General features: G+C 39.2%; 6 protein-coding genes, 1 long non-coding RNA gene and 1 pseudogene across 7 annotated transcripts; 4 read left to right on the forward strand and 4 right to left on the reverse strand.

Moving 5' to 3' along the window:
* On the reverse strand, positions 341-3,551 carry LOC18767518 (putative kinase-like protein TMKL1). Its single transcript, XM_007201652.2, has 2 exons — positions 1,908-3,551; positions 341-1,266 (listed from the first exon to the last, which is right to left on the reverse strand). The coding sequence occupies exons 1-2, from the start codon at positions 3,331-3,333 to the stop codon at positions 626-628; spliced, it is 2,067 nt and encodes a 688-aa protein (XP_007201714.2). The 5' UTR covers positions 3,334-3,551; the 3' UTR covers positions 341-625.
* On the reverse strand, positions 4,903-7,291 carry LOC18766776 (pentatricopeptide repeat-containing protein At5g48910). The gene has a single exon (XM_007199688.2). The coding sequence runs from the start codon at positions 7,030-7,032 to the stop codon at positions 5,125-5,127; it is 1,908 nt and encodes a 635-aa protein (XP_007199750.1). The 5' UTR covers positions 7,033-7,291; the 3' UTR covers positions 4,903-5,124.
* Positions 7,394-10,501, forward strand: LOC18767052 (alcohol dehydrogenase). The gene is made up of 10 exons (XM_007199882.2): positions 7,394-7,547; positions 7,746-7,882; positions 8,297-8,343; positions 8,536-8,861; positions 8,963-9,045; positions 9,140-9,215; positions 9,324-9,385; positions 9,482-9,577; positions 9,861-10,022; positions 10,122-10,501. The coding sequence occupies exons 1-10, from the start codon at positions 7,511-7,513 to the stop codon at positions 10,236-10,238; spliced, it is 1,143 nt and encodes a 380-aa protein (XP_007199944.1). The 5' UTR covers positions 7,394-7,510; the 3' UTR covers positions 10,239-10,501.
* On the forward strand, positions 11,496-13,750 carry LOC18767103 (annotated as a pseudogene).
* Positions 13,834-14,662, reverse strand: LOC18767846. Its single transcript, XR_002272907.1, has 3 exons — positions 14,616-14,662; positions 14,429-14,517; positions 13,834-14,143 (listed from the first exon to the last, which is right to left on the reverse strand). It is a non-coding gene; the product is annotated as an uncharacterized LOC18767846 (long non-coding RNA).
* LOC18768465 (alcohol dehydrogenase) lies at positions 16,320-17,432 on the forward strand. The gene is made up of 4 exons (XM_020570336.1): positions 16,320-16,405; positions 16,506-16,601; positions 16,867-17,028; positions 17,134-17,432. Exons 1-4 carry the CDS (start codon positions 16,397-16,399, stop codon positions 17,248-17,250), a joined length of 384 nt encoding a protein of 127 aa, XP_020425925.1. The 5' UTR covers positions 16,320-16,396; the 3' UTR covers positions 17,251-17,432.
* LOC18766308 (alcohol dehydrogenase) lies at positions 18,132-21,020 on the forward strand. Its single transcript, XM_007199821.2, has 10 exons — positions 18,132-18,677; positions 18,837-18,973; positions 19,105-19,151; positions 19,310-19,635; positions 19,735-19,817; positions 19,915-19,990; positions 20,099-20,160; positions 20,240-20,335; positions 20,454-20,615; positions 20,709-21,020. Exons 1-10 carry the CDS (start codon positions 18,545-18,547, stop codon positions 20,823-20,825), a joined length of 1,239 nt encoding a protein of 412 aa, XP_007199883.1. The 5' UTR covers positions 18,132-18,544; the 3' UTR covers positions 20,826-21,020.
* LOC18767227 lies at positions 21,125-23,662 on the reverse strand. Its single transcript, XM_007200537.2, has 4 exons — positions 23,361-23,662; positions 22,106-22,167; positions 21,871-21,975; positions 21,125-21,581 (listed from the first exon to the last, which is right to left on the reverse strand). The coding sequence occupies exons 1-4, from the start codon at positions 23,590-23,592 to the stop codon at positions 21,432-21,434; spliced, it is 549 nt and encodes a 182-aa protein (XP_007200599.1). The 5' UTR covers positions 23,593-23,662; the 3' UTR covers positions 21,125-21,431.

Raw genomic sequence — 23,732 nt, forward strand, 5'->3', positions numbered from 1 at the left:
TTGGTGCTCTGTGTTTCCCTTGATTGCAACAAAAACTTTATCAATGCATAATTCGCGTAGCCATGATGACAACAAGGCCACATTGTTTGCATGTGATCTAAAAAACATCAGCACATTTGATCCAACTAGTTTGTTTCAGACTTGCATGCAAAACCTAATGAAGCTGTCACCTCTTGGTTCTTGTCATGTGGTTAGGCAGGAAAACAAAAACAAAAACAAAATAAAACCCAATAATCTGATAAGCTAAAATAATAATAAAGCATGAAAAATATAAAATATGTAACTTGGACCTTCTTGATTCTTACAAAGATGATTATGTGTGTTATGTCTTAACAGATTGTTTTATAGTGAAACATTTATCTTCTGCATCAAAATTGCAGCATAAACATAAATATATTGAGATTTCATAAATTCCAGCACACTGCTTGAGAAGGAGACTAAGAGAAAGCATTGTCATAAAATACATTTAGACCAAGAATTGATTTTCATCCTAGAAATATGACCACCATATGAAAAAACACTATCACCACCATCAACTACAATGCCCTACTGAATGAGAGAGAGAGAGAGAGAGAGACAAGATTATCAATTAAAGTCATAATTTTAACATTTGGGAAATGGAAGCTCAAAATGGGGTGCCAATCTCACTCCTTGTCTCTGTGGGGCTGTACAAAGTGGACCTATTCCTTGGTCTGTTCTCCTCCAACTGCTTCACAACTTCATCCATGGAGGGTCTAACCGAAGCAACCGGAGCACAGCAACCCATTGCAAGTTTCAGTGCCTGAACCAAACCTTCTTCCATGGGACTCCTTACCCCCTTCAACACCTCCACATCGAAAACCTCCAATGTTGTCTCCTCCAAAACTGCGACTTTCACCATCGAAGGCAAATCCACAAACTCACCACTCCTCCCAGTTTTACCAGGCTTCTTGCCTATTAAAACCTCCAGTAGCAAAATTCCAAATGCATAAACATCTGTCCTGGAATTACATTTCTTCATCTTTTGAAGTTCTGGTGCCTTGTAACCATCATTCTTTGCGACGGTCACCATTTCATCAGCTACGGAAGGGATCATAAGCTTGTCAAGCCCAAACTCAGTGAGCCTAGCTACAGAAAACTCATCCACAAGCACATTCTTAGATCTTACAGTCCCATGAGTAATAGGCGTTTCAAGACCAGTATGAAGATATGCTAGTCCTCTAGCTATACCCAATGCAATCTTGTGACGCCGAGCCCAGTTCAGCACAGGTTTGCCTGCTCTGGTTTCTGCATCCAACCAAAACAAATGAAAAGTTAGTTAAATGAATCTGCAGTGAGTGTCCACAAGTAACCAAATAGTAGAAAATAACCTGTCGATTCTTTCCCTACAGGTCATTGATTGTGCAAGACCAGGTCCAAAGAGATTTTGAAGTTGCTTAAGTTGAGTGAGCCTAAAAATAATATGTTACTGCTAATTCTTCTAAAGTAAGTGGGCTTCTATGAACTTTGGAACTGACTCTTACAGAACAGTAAAGTGAGGGTTCCTGTAATTAAGTTTCCACTCTTTCATATCCATGGAAATTGTATAAGTAATCCTATGGTGGTTGTGGAAATCCTTTCAGGTATGACAAGGGCAGTGAACCATGTAAACGCTTGTTTTTTCGTGTGTAATCATGCTACAAATATCTGTCGCTCCAAACTAACCAAATATGAGACAATTGATGTTTTTTAAATGTTTTAACAATCACAAGAGGCCAAAGACATACAATTGGAAGTATTTAGAGATCTATCAGTTACAAGACAAAAAAGACTCAAGTATTTTAAAGCTCATTTCTTTGTAAAATATGGCAAAGACCATTAACTATTCAATCTCACAGGATAATTGCATAGCAACAAAGTAGAGAGAAAAGCACGAAAAATATGCATACCATGTAAAAGATCATGAAGGGTTCTGTGAGGAAGATGGTCATATATCAGAAGCTTCTCCCCTCTCTTCCCCTGATAGAAAGCTCTCAGTGGAATCAAATTCTCATGGCGAATCCTTCCCAATTGCTTTACCACAGGTACACAAGAACTCCCATCCTTGCAACTACCTTCCCTCAACAACCTCAAAGTAATGGTCCCTCCATCTGAAAGTTTTGCCTTATAAACAGTCCCATAGCTGGTCTTCTCCAAAACTTGTCCTGTGGCATTCAACACATCATCTAATGTCAAATGCTCGCCGCCCTGAAACAAGATAAGCCTTCCCTGATCACCAGCTCCACCACCACCGCCACCACTTTCCTCATCTTCTTCTTCCTCTAACTCATCTTCACTCTCTGCCCTGCTGTTCTTCTTCTTGTTTTGCACATACCCAATTAACAATGAAACAAAAACCACAGTTGCAGCCATCAACCCAATAACAATACCTGCAATTGCTCCAGGGCTCAACCCAGAGCTTCCACTGCAACTTTTCAAAGGTAACCCACAAAGTCCAGGGCTGTTTCCCTCAAAATCCTCCACACCAAACTTTGATCCACCAAAAACTGGCAACACTCCACTAAAATTATTGTGTGAAAGGTTCAATTTTTCGAGGTTCAACTGAGCTAAACTCGCAGGAATTGGACCCGAAAACATGTTATTCCCAAGATCAAGTTCTTTAAGCCCACCAAATTGGGTAACAAATTCAGGGAAATTCCCTGAAAACTTGTTCTCGCCAAAATCAAGAACCTGCAAATTTTTGCAGGTAGAGTTTGGCAATGCAGGTTCAGGAAGAGACCCAGATAGTGAATTAGCATGAAGCCTAAGTGAAACCAGATTATCACACAAGTTCCATATAGATGGTGCAAAATCCCCATTCAACAAATTGTTGCCCAAATCAATGTCAGAGAGGGAAGAGCTGTACCCAAGCTCCAGAGGGATAGTTCCACTCAGAAAATTGATGTTAAGGTACAAACTTTCGAGCATAGAGAACTCACCCAGCTCTCTGGGGAGTGAACCTGAGAGATTGGCAGATGGGAGCTGAAGAGAGAAAAGGTGAAGAGATGGGTCTCTGGAAAGAGAGAGATTTGTCCATTGGGGTGAAGAGAGGTCGTTGCAGAGCAATGGGGAGCCATTGGAAAAGACCCATTTGAGGCCTCTCCATTGGCAAAGAGGAACAGAGGAATTCCATGAAGATAAGAGTAAGTTCTGAGTGTTACCTTGCAGTGAAGCTTTGATATTTCCCAAGAGAAGCTCAACATCTGCAGAGTGAGAAGAAGAAGAAGAAGAAGAAGAAGAAGATGTAGAAGCAGACTCAGTGGGTGAGCTAATATTCAACCCTACAACGAAGTAGAAGAGGAAAGTGTGGAGAAAGAAACGTTTCAAAATCTCCATGAATGAAGCAGAGACAGAGAGAGAGAGTGAAAGAGGAAAGGTGGTATTGTAGTGGTGGGCAGTTCAAAGAAGCTCTCTTTTTTTTGGAAAAGCTGACAGAGTGTTGACTATGAGCAATCTCCTAGTCTATTATCTATAGGGCCTTGTTTTGATTACACAGTCATATGAATTCGTACCATGTTGATTATCCACCGTCGGATTTATGCAAAAAGTTTCAAACTTTATCAGAAGGTAATCATACTGTGAGCACCATTACAGCTGATCTTTACTCTCATTCTCAAAGGATGACAAACAAAACACTTCTCACTTCATTCAATAAATTATTGGGTTTGCTTTTGATATTTAATCCTGTTCTGCACGGTGCACGCCCACCTTTGGAATTAGTTGGTTTTTTTAAGTTCATAGGGTTGCAGGAGGTTGCTTTGTTTGAGGGAAAGAAAGCTTGGCTGTGCAAGAAGCCACCAAGTCTTGTCTTTTCAAGGCAAAGTGTAAGTGCAGGTGTATGCAAGTTGTCGTGGTCCTTAATCTAGTGCCATACACGTGTCCATCGTCTTTGACTGCGAATTGACTCGTTGACTGAAGGGTGGAGATGGTGAGTGAGTGTCGGCTTTGATGGTCTTTGATCCGCCGCATCCAGTGGGTCCTCATGCTTGTGGTTGACAGGTTGTGGGTCAGATTTCACAAAGCAAAGCTACAAAAGTTTAGCAGAAGTAGAAGAGGTTAACATGAAAATGGATAAAGGAGGGGTGTTAAAGGTGTTGTTCACATGTAGTGAGTTCCACCTATCCATCCTGTGGGTCATGCTGAAATTTAGTATTGATTTTTCCCTTCAATTGTTCAGAATTTTAGAATATACTAGAATCCAATGTACTAGCTTGGGAGTTTCCTTTGACCGAAAATCATATTCTCTCTTAGTAGACAAGCAATATTAGACGAACCTAGAAACTCGGGTGCATGGTAAATACTCTTAACTAATTAAGCTATAAATTTTTTGTAAGAAGTAGAAATTTATTTCAGGAAATAATTTCATGGCATTTCTGTTCAAACTCACGCCAGTTTATGCCAAATTAATCATTCATTTTCTGGCATGGTTTTATCATCCATCCCTTTCTTAATTAGATTCTTCTAAGATAATTAAGTTTATTGGAAGTTGTATGTTAAGTGGTGGGCAGCCAATGAAACTTAAAGTATCAAAAGAGATTTTGTTATCTTACCCAGTCGACCACTTGTTCAGCATGGTGGAGACACACTGATTGCTTCTTTTCGGTTGCACCCTAATGATGCAACGAAGCAAAGATACAGAAATCATTCCTCCAATTTAAATTTAAATGTTCACAGCAGATTGAGTTCCTTGACTATTCATAAGTAAATCCAGATTATCACCATAAACTCTCACTTTTTTTGTTTCCCCAAATTGAATTGCTTAATCATTCTGTTTAATGATTCTGCTTTCTGAAAACCCCTTTCGTCTATGCTTGCATGCGACTAGGCTGAAGATTTTGGGATTTTGACTTTCATGTTATGCTAATGAAATGTGTCTTGCTCTGGACAAAGTGTGGAAATTAAAGGTTCACTCATAAACTCTAGGAAATTGTCCATGGCAATGAGTACGCGTGCACCATTCTGAGGAAAACTTCATGTCACACATCACACATTTGTACATTTCATCAAGTAACACAAACAAGGGTTAGCTTAGGAGAAGAATCTAAATACAGTTGAAATGATTATATGTAGGGTTCTTTGACAGACAATTGCAAAAAATAACTGCAAATTGCATTTCTGGTTGACAAATTACCAGTAGTCCATGCAAGAGCATAACCCCTGCTCGAAGTGGTGGAAGCGCTTGCGGTCGCGGACGATAATCATGCGTTCATAAATTTTTGAAATCAACTTTAGAGAAGAGTGACAATCTTCACATATGCGCAGGTTCTTAACAATTCGAAGAGGGGTTTGAGGGGCTGTACTGATTAAGCCAAAGGCAGTTGCAATCTTCTCACTGTGATAATGCAAAACACTTTGTTTTTCTTCTTCATCCATGTTGAGCAACACTTGAGTGGTGTCAGGCCTATGGCCTTCTAAGCTCAACTGGTTGGAGATTTCCTCTAACATTGAATGGATTTCTCTGGCTCGAGGATGCGATTCGTCTTCCACCACAAACTCATGAATCACTCCATCAAGCTCAATCGAACTGCCTCCCGGGTCTTTCCTAATGTCCATATCCTTCATCTGCAATCTAACCTTTGCAACCGCCTCCCAATTTCCCAAAGAGGCATACATGTTTGAGAGAGCAACGTATGATCCACTGTCATGAGGAGCCAAGTCCATCAAAACCTCTGCCACTCGTTTGCCCATGTCGATGTTCCCTTGCTTCTTGCAAGCTCCGAGCAATGCCTTCCATGTAACATCATCCGGCTGAATTGGCATGTTTAGTATAAGCTCTTCAGCTTCTTCTAACAGTCCAGCACGACCTAACAGATCAACCATACACCCATAATGCTCAATTCTAGGTTCTAAGCTAATTACATTAACCATGCGGTTGAAGAATGATCTGCCCTGCTCCACCAAACCTGCATGGCTACAAGCACTCAAGATACCAATATATGTTACATCACTAGGCACCACACCAGCCGGTTCCATCTTTTTAAAATAATCTAGAGCATCTTCCACTCGACCATGCATAGCAAGTCCACTAATTATGGCATTCCAAGTAATCACATTCCTTTTAGGCAGTTTCTCAAAAACTAGAAGTGCCTTCTCAATGCTCCCACACTTAGAATACATATCAACCAATGCAGAACCAAGCACATCATCAATCTCGATTCTGTTCTTACCGGCATACAAATGTATCCATTTCCCTAGTTCAAGTGCACCTAGCCGTGATATCGCAGGTAAGACACTAACCAAAGTCACATAATTTGGATATACATTCTCAATCTGCATATCACGGAACAAATCTATGGCCTCCCTAAAAAACCCATTTTGCGCATAACCAGATATCATCACATTCCATGACACTACACTTCTTTGAGGCATTTTATCAAACAGCACCCTAGCAGCTCTAACATCCCCAACTCTCACATACCCATCAACTATCACATTCCACAAAACCACATTACCCTCTTGCTTCCTCTCATTCAAATGACCACAAACAACAACACTCCTAGAAAACAATAAATGTGCATCCTCCATAACCTTACACATAACATACATCCTCACAAGATTGCTAACAACAAACTCATCGGTATCCAATCCAAACTTCACAACCATCCCATGAACACACTTGCCCACTCCAAGATTCCCCATTTTAGCACAGGCTTTCAACACAGAAGGGAAGGTGAACCTATTGGGACCCACAAAACCATAAGAAACCATTTGAGAAAACAAAAGCAGAGCCTCAAGTGGGTGCTCATCAACAGAGCTCTCAGCAAGAGCTCTGATGATGGTGTTCCAAGAAAAGCAATTGGGTCTTTGCATATGGTTGAAAACAGCGCGAGCCCATTCGATATTGCGGTGAGCTGAAAGCGCATAGAACCGGAGGATTTCGGCGGCGGCAAGAGGGTCGTGGATTTGGCGGGTTTTGATGAAGAGGGCGTGGACTTGATGCAAGTCTCTGATGGTTTTGCATGCTGTGATTTGTGGGAAGAGTGAAGATGGGTGGGACGGTGGTGGAGTTGTGGGCTTGAAGATGGTGGAGTTCATGGGATTTTGGTCAACGAGAAAATTTGAGCTCAACTCTCTGGATAGATTGCAATTTTCATGAAGCTTGTCATATCATCCAGTTGAGCTTTATTAGTTTTCAGATAATTCATATGAACGATCTTAATATTTTGGAATATTTTAAGGTTTCTAAGAGAAAGGCTCAAGTTTTTTGAAGTTGGTCCAATTCTATTCATAATTTCATATCCAATTCTTATCATATACACAAAAATACGAGTATTTCATTTTCAAAATATCTTCTAAGGCTACAAAAGTAATAAGCTTTGATGGGTAAGATTTTTCCGCTGGACTCTTCTGTTTTTCTGTTTTAACAGAAACAGACAAATGAGTTGTCCTGTGTACTGATTACACGTATTGTATATACAACCACACCAGACTGAGAACTTTACCTTGTATACAGTGTGTTCATTTCTAAAAGAAACTGGGAAACTTTTGCTTCATTAACCCCCATTTCTACAAAATGTCGTCTACTGCTGGCCTTGTGATCCCCTGCAAAGGTACCAACAAAAAAGTTTCTTAATTTTTAAGCCATTTCAGTTTATTGATCATCTTTTTGGTTCACATCTTGAATTGGGTAGGTAGCAAAATTGATGCTTTTTCTTACTATCGTTTTTGCTTCCTTTGGGTTTCTCAATTTCATAGCAATTTATGATTTTGTTAAAAGATGGGAGGCTTTTTGTCCTTTGCTTTTGTAGCTGCGGTTGCATGGGAAGCAGGGAAGCCATTGGTGATAGAGAAGGTGGAGGTTGCTCCACCCCAGGCCATGGAAGTGAGGGTCAAGATAATGTATACCTCACTTTGTCACACTGATCTCTACTTCTGGGAAGCCAAGGTCAGTAATTCATCTAAGCATGTATATATGATTCTAGGGATTAATATTTTCATTTACTTTATTTAATTAGAAAACAATTGCTAGGTTCTGAAAACTTCACATGATTTCATTTTAGTGTTGGAGTGAGTTGCTTGTGGTTTGAAATTAAGGATACAGTGGTACAGCTAATTTAGTCATTTTTCTTGGAGAAATGTCATGAAATCGAAAATGGAATTGGGATGCCGTTCTAGAACAGTTACAGGATAATTTTTTCTTTGCCCCTGTGAACTTTGCCAACAAAATCTAAAGCATATGTGAACTCTGACAACAAAATGCACTTTTCTTCTTTCCTTCTCTGGCATGTGGCTGATCATCTTCCTCCTTTATAAGTTTAAATTTATTTATTTGTTTCATCTTTCTCTTCTGGGATTGCAGGGTCAGACACCACTGTTCCCTCGAATCTTCGGCCATGAAGCATCTGGGTATGTTGTTTAATGTTAAGTTTACCTTATGCTCTAACTTAGGGACGTCATGTTTTTAACTGAATATTGTGCTCCAAAACAGTTTGAGAGGTGTTTAATTGCTTTCTAGTCGTGATTCTCTTTGTTTCTTTGTTTTTCCTTGCTTGCAAGTCTGAGTCCAAATTAAGAATCCAAATGCTTATTTTTTAACAGAATTATTGAGAGTGTTGGGGAAGGAGTTGAAAACCTCCAGGTTGGTGATCATGTGCTACCAGTTTTCACGGGAGAATGCGGGGACTGTGCGCATTGCAAGTCTGAGGAAAGCAATATGTGTGACCTGTTAAGAATTAATACAGACAGAGGGGTCATGCTTAGTGATGGGAAACCAAGGTTTTCTATCAAAGGGACTCCCATTAATCACTTTCTTGGCACATCCACCTTCAGTGAATATACTGTTATTCATTCAGGCTGTCTTGCCAAGATCAATCGCCTGGCACCTTTGGATAAAGTTTGCATCCTTAGTTGTGGCATCTCAACAGGTTTGGTGTCATACTCAAAGCATTATGGTCATAATTTATGTATCCGAACATTCCATAATTAATCATTTTGTGTGATACAGATTTTTCTTTATAAATTTCAGGCTTGGGTGCCACCCTGAATGTAGCAAAACCGAAGAAGGGATCTTCAGTTGCTGTCTTTGGACTTGGGGCTGTTGGCCTGGCTGTAAGTTTTGGGAAAATTTTGTTCATCAAATCCTTAATTCCAATAGTTGCATTTGTTTCCTTTTCCGTATTTTTACTGATATATTTTTGTCTAGGCTGCTGAAGGTGCAAGAATTTCTGGGGCATCACGGATTATTGGGATCGACCGAAATCCCAAGAGATTTGAGGAAGGTATTTACAATGTTGTCCATTGTCATTTACCATGGTTTTAACAGGTAGTTTCATGGAAAAACGTAGAAACAAATTCTTGATCAAAACCTTTTCTTTTTCCTGGTTTAGCCAAGAAATTTGGAGTAAATGAGTTTGTGAATCCAAAGGACCATGACAAACCAGTGCAAGAGGTGAAAAACAATTCTTTATTTGTATATGTTGCCACATCAATCCACATAGATAGTTAAGTTATATCCAACCTTCAAATTGATCTTTGAAATCAACAGGTTATTGCTGAGATGACAAACGGTGGAGTTGATAGGAGCTTAGAGTGCACAGGCAATATTAACGCCATGATATCGGCTTTTGAATGTGTTCATGATGTATGTTTTCTGGATTACAGCAGCTACATTTTGATTGCTAATATTGGAGATACAATTTGGCCTAGTTGTGATGGTTCCATGATGAAAATTTAAATAATTGTGTTTTGGGTTAGGCTTCAGACTTTGGTGGCTCCAATTCAGAATTCATGAAACTCTAGGTTGAATTGATTGTACCAATCATTGATGACCTGTGTGTGCTAGTTTCTTTAACACTTGTCTATCTACATTCTACCCTCAGCTGCATCTGCAGTCATGAGCTTATATGTTTTGATTGGTATCACAGGGATGGGGTGTGGCTGTGCTTGTTGGAGTTCCGAACAAGGATGCAGTCTTCATGACTAAGCCGATTAATGTGCTGAATGAAAGGACGCTTAAAGGAACATTTTTTGGGAACTACAAACCTAGGACACACCTTCCCTCTGTTGTGGACATGTACATGAACAAGGTAACATCATTTTCTTCTAAGATTCTACTTTATCAGTGTTCAATTTGTCTGTCATGGATTCTAATGAACAAAACATTTCTCCTTTTCACCTTCCAACAGGAACTGGAGGTAGAGAAGTTCATAACTCATCGAGTTCCTTTCTCCGAGATCAACAAAGCCTTTGATTATATGGTGAAGGGGGAAGGATTGCGATGCATCATTAGCATGGAAGAATAGCTGCTATCAGTTCATAATTAAACTTCAATAAGTTTCGTTGATGAACAGCTTTAAGTATTCAACAAAGGGAGCAGTTTCACACTGCTTAAGCAATATTTTGTGTAACCTGACATGGAAACTATGAACAGCTTTAAGTATTCAACAAAGTGAGCAGTTTCACACTGCTTAAGCAATATTTTGTGTAACCTGACATGGAAACCATCAGCCTCCATTCAAAGTCAAGTTGGGTTCAATAATTAAATTGTAGAATACATTTTCAATAAGACGAGTTCGAGTACAATCTCCAATTTTCCATATTTGATAAAACAAATATATAAACCAACAGACCTTTTGAAAAAACAGAACAGGGTCTCTCTCTCTCTCCAAAAAGTTATATTTTAGCCAAAAATTTGAAGACGTTACTAAAAAGTTTAAAATGCGATTTCCTAATCAAAATCAAACAAAGTCATCAAATTTGTGCCGAGTGCAATCCATCACATTTCGGGTTAATGCATCGAAGTGGGTAGAGAGCCTCATTTTCTCTCCCCTCCTAGCCACATGTGGGTGTGGCCAGTCCATCTTTGCCTTCCTCGCAATAGAGGGAAAGAGAGAGTCCTGTGAAGTGGTTATTGGAGGCCATTTTTTCTCAACAATCTCTCTAAAATAGACAGAACTTGTGTTGTGTTATAAAATTAAAGAGATTGTAGAAAGAATTTAGAGAAGTCAAATAGCAATAGGAATGCTGTTCTGATGCTTTCATTGATTCTTTTGTTCTATATTTTACAATGAGGAGGATGCCTTATTTTATAAGCAAAGATTATTGCCTCCCGTGGATGTATAGTTTGCTCTCAAGGAATGATGGCAGCAAGCTTCATCATGATGTCCTTTATTATTTCCAAATATGTGGACTCCACTCAAGACTTTACAACATGTTGCTCTTGAATATAATGGATTCTCAATATCACCTCTTTGGTTGCCAATTGGCATTTTCAATTGGTTTTGAAGTACAAAACTCTAACTCCTGTGCACTCATTACATATATGTACATATATAAACACACACAAAATGTATTCGAGGTTTAGAACTTTGTGTGCACAATGACCATTTCTTAAAGCTCCTAAAAAACCAAAATTTCGCTTCATCAGCCCCGAACTCTACTTCGGCTTCCTCTGGTCGTGTGATCACCAGCAAAGGTATACCAATGCAACATTTCATACTTTTTAAGCTTTTTTATTTTATTTTAAACTTCTTGAATTGGGTACATTTATTTGCTTCCTTTTAGAATGTCTTAATTTTGAAAGATGGGATTTTTTTTCTCCTATTGTTTGATTTTGCAGCGGCGGTCGCATGGGAAGCAGGAAAGCCATTGGTGATAGAGAAAGTAGAGGTTGCTCCACCCCAGGCTAATGAAGTGAAGGTCAAAATCTAATATACCTCACTTTGTCACACTGATGTCTACTTCTGGGAAGGATAGGTCGGTTCTATTTTTATCAGAATGCTTTCCATTTCTTTGGGGTCTTATTTTTTTTCTTCATTTTTTTCTTTCCCATTTAGCATAAGTTTGAATCTTTTACTTATTTGTTATATGTTTCTTTATGAAAATTCAGGGACAGACACCATTCTTCCCCCGAATATTCGATCATGAAGCAGCTGGGTACGTTGTTGCTTTTACGTGAATCTTACTTCCTCTGGCTTCATAATGGACTATTTTTCACAGTATTGGTTCCTTTTCTTTCTTCCTTTCCCGCTCCCTTGGCTTCCATAACCTGGTTTAGTTCACATTATGAATGCAAATGCTGATTTTCATAACAGAGTTGTTGAGAGTGTTGGGGACGGCGCTATTAAAAACCTCAAGCCCGGGGATCATGTGCTTCCAGTTTTCACAGGGGAGTGTGGGGATTGCGTGCATTGCAAGTCTGAGGAAAGCAATATGTGTGACCTGCTGAGAATCAATACAGATAGAGGAGTTATGATTGGTGATGGGAAACAAAGGTTTTCCAAGAATGGGACTCCTATTAATCACTTTCTTGGCACGTCCACCTTCAGTGACTATACAGTCATCCATGAAGGCTGCCTTGCCAAGATCGATCTGTCAGCACCGTTAGACAAAGTCTGCATCCTCAGTTGTGGTGTCTCAACAGGTTTAGTGTTACACTCTCAGAGCATAATGTTATTGCATATTTGATGATATGTGTAATAGTAAATGTTTTTCTCGCCAAAAAATGGAAATAAAAATTCAGGATTCTGTGCTACTCTGAAAGTGGCAAAACCAAAGAAGGGATCTTCAGTTGCTGTCTTTGGACTTGGGGCTGTTAGCCTGGCAGTAAGTTTGGGATAAATTTTGTTGACATATCCTGAATTGTAGTAGTTTGCCATTTATTTCCCATGTGGTATTCATAATTATTTATATGTTTCTTTAGGCTGCTGAAGGTGCAAGAATTTCTGGGGCATCAAGGATTATTGGGGTTGACTTGAATCCCAAGAGGTTTGAGGAAGGTACTTGTAATTTTGTACATCTTCATTAGTTTGTCATGGTTTACATTTACTTGGAAAACATAAGAAACAAATTCTTGCTTGATACTTTTATTTCCCCTGGTTTTAAGCCAAGAACTTTGGAGTAAATGAGTTCGTGAACCCAAGGGACCATATCAAGCCAGTGCAACAGGTGAAAAATTGTTCTTAATAGAAAAACCCCTTAAAGATAGCAGTTATAACCACTAGTAAATCACCTTTGACACCAACAGATTATTGCTGAGATGACGAATGGTGGAGTCGACAGAAGCTTAGAGTGCACCGGCAACATTAATTCGATTATCTCCGCTTTTGAATGTGTTCATGATGCATGTTGTTTTTCAGATAACAGCAGTTACATTTTCATATTTTGTAATAACTGAAGGCTTAAGTTACAGGGTAGGGTTGGTTCTGTTTTGAATAACTCTTTTCTGGGTTTTGGATTGAGACAGGATTGGGGTGTGGCCGTTCTTGTAGGAGTACCAAGCAAAGATGCAATCTTCAAGACTAACCCCTTCAATTCCCTTGATGAAAGAACCCTTGAGGGAACCTTTTTGGGAACTACAAACCTCGGACTGATCTTCCCTCTGTTGTAGACATGTATATGAACAAGGTAAAAGAATTTTCTTCTAAATATTCAAATACATTTTCAGGTGTTCAAATCTTCTGTAGGCGATTTTAACGAATGCCTTTTGATCACTTTCCGACAGAAACTTGAAGTAGAGAAGTTTATAACTCATCGAGTTCCTTTCTCAGAGATCAACAAAGCCTGTGACTACATGTTGAAGGGGGAAGGCTTGCGGTGTATCATTAGCATGGAAGAGTAGGATTAATATCAGATATAAATAAATAAAAACTTCAATTATTTTCTTTGCTGAAAAAGTTTAAAAATTCAACAAGGTGTGATAAAAAAAACTAAAAAAAAACTTCACTCCTTATGATTTTAAACTTCTTTTTTAATTGCTTGTTTCTTGAGGGGAAATGCGAGAAAATGGAGGAGAGGTGGAGAGGGGGCTTCGAAGTTTGAAGCTCCATTTTCTGTGGAAGCTTGGTAAATAGTCGAACCAAGGCAAGCTAAATCCAAGGATGTACAGAAGGGTCAGTAAGCAAGCAGATCATATTCTTCCACAAATGAGGCAATGGGTAAATTCTCCATGCACACTACAAGATTACAAGTAGCTTAAGATCCACTTTCTGAAATGGATGCCTCACACACGGTCAGGTTAGCTATGAAAATGAGTGAATGAGCCCTACCAGTGAGGATGTTACTTATACTTCTCCATGATTCTTCTGGCTTCTTCTAGACTGTCCTCCATCCCCTCCTCCTTTGGTGTAGAGGTGGTGCCTCCACCCCCCTTTGGTCCTTCATCCTTATTCAAAGCTATAAATGTAAAGTATACGAGTCCCATCGTAGCCTGTTATCATACAATGCTTAGTTCATTAGAATTACATAATATTTATGTACTTCAAAAATAAGGACTGTCTATACAAGAATAATGCTCTCTTACTGACAAGAGGAAACTTGCCCTCATTGCATCTCATTTCCTTATAGAAACTAGTAACGCAGAAAAAGAAGTTGATTTTAAAACACAAACACACAAATGATAGCACAAGCATACTTGATATACATTTTGGAAAAAGCAAGTCAAATAACATCATCGATCTACTGTTCTTGCAGGAGGAGAGAAATAGAAACATACCAGCACAAAGAAAACTTGAGTACAAAGAGTGAAGGAGAAAATGCAACTACCGTCACAGAAACCCTTGCTATTGATCTTGGCACAGAATCCTAGCACCCAAATGCAAAACACAAACAGAATATCAAAAATCTTCAATTTGTACTAAAAGCAAGAAAAAGTTTGAAAGGGTAGACTAAACATAACTTACCGGCACAAGATTGGTTCCTGCCTCAATTCCATCTCTCCCAACCCTATTTTACACAATTCAAACCAGTAGTCAACACAAATGTAAACATAAAACTCAAGGGTAAAACTATTTGCTCTCTTGTATGAGCAGGAAAGCAGCAAAAGTAATTCATGTGATTCAGAAAGGTAGAAACACTGTGAATTGGATGTAAACAGCCAATGTCGTCCATATATAATTTAACTCAAAATCTCAACCAGAAAATTAAAATGTTATCCTAACAATTCAAAATTCTGACTCAAAATTAGCCTGCATGAAAAATACTTGAAAAGATTTCTTGACCTACTTTTAATGCATAAGAAAGACAAATTTAAAATAACAAAAATTGCCCTGAGAAAATCACACTTGCTGCACATGGCAGCACGTCAGCTAGGTTTCACCCACCAAATGGTAAGTTCCCATGGATTATGGTATGGATGATTAGCCAGTTCTCTCAACTATCCGATTAACGGGTGATCACTCTTTAACGTAAGAAGATTCAAGCTTTTCTAAACGGTTCCATTCTCTAGTTACAGCTTCACTGCTTCTACAAAAGCGCCTTTACCTTTCATGCCTGATTGAAATCTTTACAATAGCTTTTTATTTTTAGAGGCCAATCATTTACAATTTCATTCTACTAACCACTAATCACCGGAGTTCCAAAGCACTGAATTGAAATCCACAATCAATGTTGAAAATCGCTAGGCGGTAGGCGGGCGCCTAGGGCCTTTTTTTTAAATTTAGAATTATTTTGTACTAATCGCGGCCTGGTGGTGGTCGTCGCGGGTGGAGGCCCGGTGGTGTGGTGGTGGTCTGTCGTGAGAGAGAGAGAGAGAGAGAGAGAGAGAGAGAGAGAGAGGCAGCGTTAAACTCAAGGGATAAAAAAAATTTTAAAGGACCCGACCAGGCCGCCTAACTCCCGCCTAGCCGCCTAGGTGGCCGCTCTCGCCGCCTAGCCGCCTAGGTGGTCGCTCTCGCCTCCTAGCCGCCTAGGTGGTCGCTCTCGCCGCCTAGCGCAGCCTAGCAGCCTAGGTAGCCGCCTAGCGCCGCCTAGGCAGATTTTTCGAACACTCGACAATTTAGTGATGGGAAACCAAGGTTTTCTATCAAAGGGACTCCCATTAATCACTTTCTTGGCACATCCACCTTCAGTGAACACACTGTTGTTCATTCAGGCTGTCTTGCCAAGATCAATCGCCTGGCACCTTTGGATAAAGTTTGCATCCTTTGTTGTGGCATCTCAACAGGTTTGGTGTCATACTCAAAGCATTATGGTCATGATTTATGTATCCAAACATTCCATAATTAATCGTTTGTGTGATAGGGATTTTTCTTTATAAATTTCAGACTTGGGTGCCACCCTGAATGTAGCAAAACCGAAGAAGGGATCTTCAGTTGCTGTCTTCGGACTTGGGGCTGTTGGCCTGGCTGTAAGTTTTGGGAAAATTTTGTTCATCAAATCCTTAATTCCAATAGTTGCATTTATTTCCTTTTCCGTATTTTTACTGATATTTTTTTGTCTAGGCTGCTGAAGGTGCAAGAATTTCTGGGGCATCACGGATTATTGTGATCGACCGAAATCCCAAGAGGTTTGAGGAAGGTATTTACAATGTTGTCCATTGTCATTTACCATGGTTTTAACAGGTAGTTTCATGGGAAAACGTAGAAACAAATTCTTGCTCAAAACCTTTTCTTTTTTCTGGTTTAGCCAAGAAATTTGGAGTAAATGAGTTTGTGAATCCAAAGGACCATGACAAACCAGTGCAATGCAAGAGGTGAAAAACAGTTCTTTATTCGTATCAGATGTTGCTACATCAATCCACATAGATAGTTAAGTTATATCCAACCTTCAGATTTGATCTTTAAAATCAACAGGTTGTTGCTGAGATGACAAACGGTGGAGTTGATAGGAGCATAGAGTGCACAGGCAATATTAACGCCATGATATCGGCTTTTGAATGTGTTCATGATGTATGTTTTCTGGATTACAGCAGCTACATTTTGATTGCAAATATTGGAGATACAATTTGGCCTAAACAGACGAACGCTTGAGGCGATTTCCATTCGCCTTGCTCCTACGCATGCACTGGGGCGCGATTAGGCATGCCTTTGAAAACACTGGTACCAATCATTGATGACCTGTGTGTGCTAGTTCATCTTTAACACCTGTCTATCTACATTCTACCCTCAGCTGCATCTGCAGTCATGAGCTTATATGTTTTGATCGGTATCACAAGGATGGGGTGTAGCTGTGCTTGTTGGAGTTCCGAACAAGGATGCAGTCTTCATGACTAAGCTGATTAATGTGCTGAATGAAAGGACGCTTAAAGGAACATTTTTTGGGAACTACAAACCTAGGACACACCTTCCCTCTGTTGTGGACATGTACATGAACAAGGTAACATCATTTTCTTCTAAGATTTTCGTTTACTTTATCAGGTGTTCAATTCGTTTGTCATGGATTCTAATGAACTAAGCATTTTTCCTTTTCACTTTCCAACAGGAACGGGACGTAGAGAAGTTCATAACTCATCGAGTTCCTTTCTCCGAGATCAACAAAGCCTTTGATTACATGGTGAAGGGGGAAGGATTGCGATGCATCATTAGCATGGAAGAGTAGCTGCTTGTTAAAGTTTTGAGAGTGTTTGCTAGTATTCTAGCTGATTTATCAGAGAAAGGAGTGAGAGGAATAGAAGGAGAGAAATCTGTAAAAACTGCTCTGCTTACTCTCTAAGTCAGAGAGCAAGGATATGTATATTCTGTTTTCTCTATTCAATCACGCACACACACAAAGCATGAAGTACATGACCGTTAGCCTTAGCTGGATGCACACACATAATATTGCATCTCAACCTTACACTTGTCATTTTCTAAGACAAAGTGAATACACAATGAAATACTAGGCTAATTAACACTGAGCTCAAATTAGCTCAATGCTTATACACTAACACTGCTATCAGTTCATAATTAAACTTCAATAAGTTTCTTTGATGAACAGCTTTTTTCTTTTTTTTTCTTTTTTTTTTTGGAAAAGGTTGAATTCATTCCATTAGAAGGGAGGAATAAAAGGCATGTCATGCGTGGCCTCGTTAAAACCTTCCCAGAGAAAACCACAAGGGAAAAACTCCGGGGTAGGAAAGAGTACCACATATGCCCATAACGTACACAACAGGAAAATTACATTACATCAATGAACAAAACATCTTGTAGGAAATCTGGGGGATCAGTAACCCAGATTTAAGTATGAACGAAACATCTTGATGAACAGCTTTAAGTATTCAACAAAGTATGCACTTTCACACTGCTTAAGCAATATTTTGTGTAACCTGACATAGAAACTATCAGCCTCCATTCAAAGTCAAGTTGGGTTCAATAAGTAAATTATAGAATACACTTTCAATAAGACGAGTTCAAGTACAGTCTCCAATTTTCCATATTTGATAAAACAATATATAAACCAACAGACTTTTTGATAAAACAAAACAGGGTCTCTCTCTCTCTCTCTCTCTCTCTCTCTCTCCAAAGATTTAGTTAATTATGCGATTTCCTAATCAAAATCAAAGCAAACTCATCAAATTTGTGCCAAGTGTAGTCCATCACATTTCCGGTTAATTCATCAAAGTGTTTGTAGAGTGCCTCATTTTCTCTCCCCTCCTAGCTACATGTTGGTGTGGCCAGTCCATCTCTGCCTTCCTCACAATAGAGGGAAAGAGAGAGTCCTGCGGAGGGGTTATTGGAGGCCATTTTTTCTCAACAACCTCTCTAAAATAGACACAACTTTTGTTGCTCTTGAATATAATGGATTCTCAATATCACCTCTTTGGTTGCCAATTGGATTTTTCAATTGGTTTTTAAGTACAAAACTCTAACTCCTGTGCACTCATTACATATATGTACATATATAAACACACACAATGCATTCGAGGTTTAGAACTTTGGTGCACAATGACCATTTCTTAAAGCTCCTAAAAAACCAAAAATTTCGCTTCATCAGCCCCGAACTCTACGACACTTCGGCTACCGCTGGCCGTGTGATCACCAGCAAAGGTATACCAATGCAACATTTCATACTTTTTAAGCTTTTTTTTTTTTTTTTTACTTCTTGAATTGGGAACATTGTAAAATTGGTTCTATTTATTTGCCTCCTTTAGAATTTCTTAATTTTGAAAGATGGGATTTTTTCTCTCCCGTTGTTTGATTTTGCAGCGGCGGTCGCATGGGAAGCAGGAAAGCCATTGGTGATAGAGAAGGTAGAGGTTGCTCCACCCCAGGCTAATGAAGTGAGGGTCAAAATCAAATATACCTCACTTTGTCACACTGATGTCCACTTCTGGGAAGCCAAGGTCGGTTCTATTTTTATCAGAATGCTTTCCATTTCTTTGGGGTTTTTTTCCTTCTTCATTTTTTTCTTTCCCATTTAGCATAAGTTTGAATCTTTTACTTATTTGTTATATGTTTCTTTATGAAACTTCAGGGCCAGACTGGTCTCTTCCCCCGAATATTCGGTCATGAAGCAGCTGGGTACGTTGTTGCTTTTAAGTGAATCTTACATCCTCTGGCTTCAGAATGGACTATTTTTCACAGTATTGGTTCCTTTTCTTTCTTCCTTTTCCCCTCCCTTGGCTTCCATAACCTGGTTTAGTTCATATTACGAATGCAAATGCTGATTTTCATAACAGAGTCGTTGAGAGTGTTGGGGACGGCGTTAAAAACCTCAAGCCTGGGGATCATGTACTTCCAGTTTTCACAGGGGAGTGTGGGGATTGCGTGCATTGCAAGTCTGAGGAAAGCAATATGTGTGACCTGCTGAGAATCAATACAGATAGAGGAGTTATGATTGGTGATGGGAAACAAAGGTTTTCCAAGAATGGGACTCCTATTAATCACTTTCTTGGCACATCTACCTTCAGTGAATATACAGTCATCCATGAAGGCTGCCTTGCCAAGATCGATCCGTCAGCACCGCTAGACAAAGTCTGCATCCTCAGTTGTGGTGTCGCAACAGGTTTAGTGTTACACTCTCAGAGCATAATATTATTGCATATTTGATGATATGTGTAATGGTAAACGTTTTTCTCACCAAAAAATGGAAATAAACATTCAGGATTAGGTGCTACTCTGAAAGTGGCAAAACCAAAGAAGGGATCTTCAGTTGCTGTCTTTGGACTTGGGGCTGTTGGCCTGGCAGTAAGTTTGGGACAAATTTTGTTGACATGTCCTGAATTGTTGTAGTTTGCCATTTATTTCCCATGTGGTATTCATAATTATTTATATGTTTCTTCAGGCTGCTGAAGGTGCAAGAATTTCTGGGGCATCAAGGATTATTGGGGTTGACTTGAATCCCAAGAGGCTTGAGGAAGGTACTTGTAATTTTGTACATTTTCATGAGTTTATCATGGTTTAACATTTACCTGGAAAACATGAGAAACAAATTCTTGCTTGATACTTTTATTTCCCATGGTTTTAAGCCAAGAACTTTGGAGTAAATGAGTTCGTGAACCCAAGGGACCATATCAAGCCAGTGCAACAGGTGAAAAATTGTTCTTTATAGAAAAACCCCTTAAAGATATTAGTTATAACCACTAGTAAATCACCTTTGACACCAACAGATTATTGCTGAGATGACCAACGGTGGAGTCGACAGAAGCATAGAGTGCACCGGCAACATTAATTCGATTATCTCCGCTTTTGAATGTGTTCATGATGTATGTTTTTCAGATTACAGCAGTTACATTTTCATATTTGGTAATAACTTAAGGCTCAAGTTACAGGGTAGGGTTGGTTCTGTTTTGAATCTCTTTTCTGGGTTTTGGATTGAGACAGGGTTGGGGTGTGGCCGTTCTTGTAGGAGTGCCAAGCCCAGATGCAATCTTCAAGACTAACCCCTTCAATTTCCTTGATGAAAGAACCCTTAAGGGAACCTCTTTCGGGAACTACAAACCTCGGACTGACCTTCCCTCTGTTGTGGACATGTATATGAACAAAGTAACCGAATTTTCTTCTAAAAATTCAAATATATTTTCAGGTGTTCAAATCTTCTGCGATTTTAACGAATGCCTTTTGATCACTTTCCGACAGAAACTTGAAGTAGAGAAGTTTATAACTCATCGAGTTCCTTTCTCACAGATCAACAAAGCCTTTGACTACATGTTGAGGGGGGAAGGCTTGCGGTGCATCATTAGCATGGAAGAGTAGGATTAATATCAGATAGAAATAAATAAAAAACTTTAATTATTTTTCTTTGCTGAATAAGTTCAAAAATTCAACAAGGTGTGATTAAAAAAAAAAAAAAATTTCACTCCTTATGATTTTAAACTTGTTTTTTTTAATTGCTTGTTTCTTGAGGGAAAATGCGAGAAAATGGAGGGGTGGAGAGGGGGCTTCGAAGTTTGAAGCTCCATTTTGTTTTAATTTGTCATCGTTACAATTTTCTGTGGAAGCTTGGTAAATAGTCGAACCAAGGCAAGCTAAATCCAAGGATGTACAGAAGGGTCAGTAAGCAAGCAGATCATATTCTTCCACAAATGAGGCAATGGGTAAATTCTCCATGCGCACTACAAGATTACAAGTAACTTAAGATCCACTTTCTGAAATGGATGCCTCACACAGAGTCAGGTTAGCTAGACCTTTCCTAACAGCTTAATTCGGCAAAGCATAGAAATTGGTACTGAAAACTGAATTGACATTCATTTGAAGATTCTAAGCATCAAGACACCAGATATATTTCTTCCATTAATCAGAATTCTAAGCATCACCACAAATGATATGAAAATGAGTGAATGAGCCCTACCAGTGAGGATGTTACTTATACTTCTCCATGATTCTTCTGGCTTCTTCTAGACTGTCCTCCATCCCCTCCTCCTTTGGTGTAGAGGTGGTGCCTCCACCCCCCTTTGGTCCTTCATCCTTATTCAAAGCTATAAATGTAAAGTATACAAGTCCCATCGTAGCCTGTTATCATACAATGCTTAGTTCATTAGAATTACATAATATTTATCTACTTCAAAAATAAGGACTGTCTATACAAGAATAATGCTCTCTTACTGACGAGGAAATTTACTTGTCTACATTGCATCTCATTTCCTTATAGAAATAAATAACGCAGAAAAAGGAGTTGATTTTAGAACACAAACACACAAATGGTAGCACATGCATACTTCATATACATTTTGGAAAAAGCGAAGTCAAAATAACATCATCAATCTACTGTTCTTGCAGGAGGAGAGAAATAGAAATATACCAGCACAAAGAAAACTGTAGACAGTAAAGACTTGAGTACAAAGAGTGAAAGAGCCAATGCAACTACTGTCACAGAAACCCTTGCTATTGATCTTGGCACAGAATCCTAGCACCCAAATGCAAAACACAAACAGAATATCAAAAATCTTCAATTTGTACTAAAAGCAAGAAAAACACCCTGCTTTGAAATTGCACAATCGATAAAAGTTTGAAAGGGTAGACTAAACATAATTTACCGGCACAAGATTGGTTCCTGCCTCAATTCCATCTCTCCCAACCTTCCAAACTGTCTGTACAACTATTTTACACAATTCAAACCAGTAGTCAACACAAATGTAAACATAAAACTCAAGGGTAACTGTTTGCTCTTTTGTATGAGCAGGGCAGCAGCAAAAGTAATTCATGTGAAGCAGAAAGATAGAAACACTGTGAATTGGATGTAAACAACCAATGTCGTCCACATTATAATGTAACTCAAAATCTCAACCAGAAAATTAAAATCTTGTCCTAACACTCTAAAATTCTGACTCAAAATTAGCCTGCATGAAAGGGTCGTACTTGAAAGGACTTCTTGACCTACTTCTCATGCATAAGAAAGACAAATTTAAAATAACAAAAATTGCCCTGAGAAAATCGCACTTGCTGCACATGGCAGCACGTCAGCTAGGTTTCACCCACCAAATGGTAAGTTCCCATGGATAATGGTATGGATGATTAGTCAGTTCTCTCAACTATCCGATTAATGGGTGATCACTCTTTAACGTAAGAAGATTCAAGCTTTTCTAAACGGTTCCATTCTCTAGTTACAGCTTCACTGCTTCTACAAAAGCGCCTTTACCTTTCATGCCTGATTGAAATCTTTACAATAGCTTTTTATTTTTAGAGGCCAATCATTTACAATTTCATTCTACTAACCACTAATCACCGGAGTTCCAAAGCACTGAATTGAAATCCACAATCAATGTTAAAAATCGCTAGGCGGTAGGCGGGCGCCTAAGCGTTTTTTTTTTTTTTAATTTGTAATTATTTTGTATTAATTGCGGCCTGGTGGTGGTCGTCCCGGGTGGAGGCCTGGTGGTGGTGGTCTGTCGTGAGAGAGAGAGAGAGAGAGAGAGAGAGAGAGAGAGAGAGGCAGCGTTAAACTCGGGGAAAAAAAATATATTTTTAAAAGGAACCGACCCGCCCAGGCCGCCTAACTCCCGCCTAGCCGCCTAGCCCCGCCTAGGCGGATTTTTCGAACACTCGACAATTTAACGTTAAAAATTGTCATAATCTAACAGAAATTAGCATGCTTTCGACAGATATTCACCAATACAATGCTATTCAGTTGCAAAAATACCTTTTATCCAAATCCAAAAACCAAAAATATAAAAACACGATTCATAAAATAGCAAATTCGACGAACCCATTAAACAACAATGTTCAGGGATCATAAATACCAAACAGAAGAAGAAGAAGAAGAAGAAACGCAGGGAAGTGCAGCTAGCTAACCTTTTAAGAAATTGGACTGTGCAGCGAACACAACAGGAACAGAGCGATACCTCCGAGTCCTCTGCCTCTTATTAATTTGAAGAGCTGAGACCAAAGACTGCTTCTTTAACCTTAAAAATGAATTAGAAGAGAAGAATTGAGAGTGAGAGAAAGCTAGGGTTTGATTCTTGTAACATCTTGGAGAGTGTGGAATTATGCAGCAGAGGCTCTGCAACATAACTGAGCCAGCCATCAATATCTTTCTCCAATTTGATTACTTCACGCAGACTAATTGAGAGCTTGAACCGCCATTTTAGCTTTTACACAGAAAAAAACAAGAGAGACTCTCTCTCTCTCTCCCAGCCTCACAAGCAGCTATCGCTAAATGCTAAG

Source organism: Prunus persica, chromosome G8, assembly GCF_000346465.2.
Source record: "Prunus persica cultivar Lovell chromosome G8, Prunus_persica_NCBIv2, whole genome shotgun sequence".
Classification (NCBI taxonomy): Eukaryota; Viridiplantae; Streptophyta; class Magnoliopsida; order Rosales; family Rosaceae; genus Prunus; species Prunus persica.

Coding starts and splice junctions, on each gene's coding strand:
- LOC18767518 (XM_007201652.2), bottom strand. CDS start 3,333: ATGGAGATTTTGAAACGTTTCTTTCTCCACACTTTCCTCTTCTACTTC. Junction 1,267..1,907: donor CCTTCATGATCTTTTACATG/GTATGCATATTT, acceptor GGTTGGATGCAG/AAACCAGAGCAGGCAAACCT.
- LOC18766776 (XM_007199688.2), bottom strand. CDS start 7,032: ATGAACTCCACCATCTTCAAGCCCACAACTCCACCACCGTCCCACCCA.
- LOC18767052 (XM_007199882.2), top strand. CDS start 7,511: ATGTCGTCTACTGCTGGCCTTGTGATCCCCTGCAAAG. Junction 8,344..8,535: donor TTCGGCCATGAAGCATCTGG/GTATGTTGTTTA, acceptor ATTTTTTAACAG/AATTATTGAGAGTGTTGGGG. Junction 9,578..9,860: donor CTTTTGAATGTGTTCATGAT/GTATGTTTTCTG, acceptor TTGGTATCACAG/GGATGGGGTGTGGCTGTGCT.
- LOC18768465 (XM_020570336.1), top strand. Junction 16,602..16,866: donor CTTTTGAATGTGTTCATGAT/GTATGTTTTCTG, acceptor TCGGTATCACAA/GGATGGGGTGTAGCTGTGCT. Junction 17,029..17,133: donor TGGACATGTACATGAACAAG/GTAACATCATTT, acceptor ACTTTCCAACAG/GAACGGGACGTAGAGAAGTT.
- LOC18766308 (XM_007199821.2), top strand. CDS start 18,545: ATGCATTCGAGGTTTAGAACTTTGGTGCACAATGACCATTTCTTAAAG. Junction 19,818..19,914: donor TTGGGGCTGTTGGCCTGGCA/GTAAGTTTGGGA, acceptor ATGTTTCTTCAG/GCTGCTGAAGGTGCAAGAAT. Junction 20,161..20,239: donor ATATCAAGCCAGTGCAACAG/GTGAAAAATTGT, acceptor TGACACCAACAG/ATTATTGCTGAGATGACCAA.
- LOC18767227 (XM_007200537.2), bottom strand. CDS start 23,592: ATGGCTGGCTCAGTTATGTTGCAGAGCCTCTGCTGCATAATTCCACAC. Junction 22,168..23,360: donor ACAGTCCAATTTCTTAAAAG/GTTAGCTAGCTG, acceptor TGTGTAAAATAG/TTGTACAGACAGTTTGGAAG. Junction 21,976..22,105: donor CAGGAACCAATCTTGTGCCG/GTAAATTATGTT, acceptor TTTGGGTGCTAG/GATTCTGTGCCAAGATCAAT.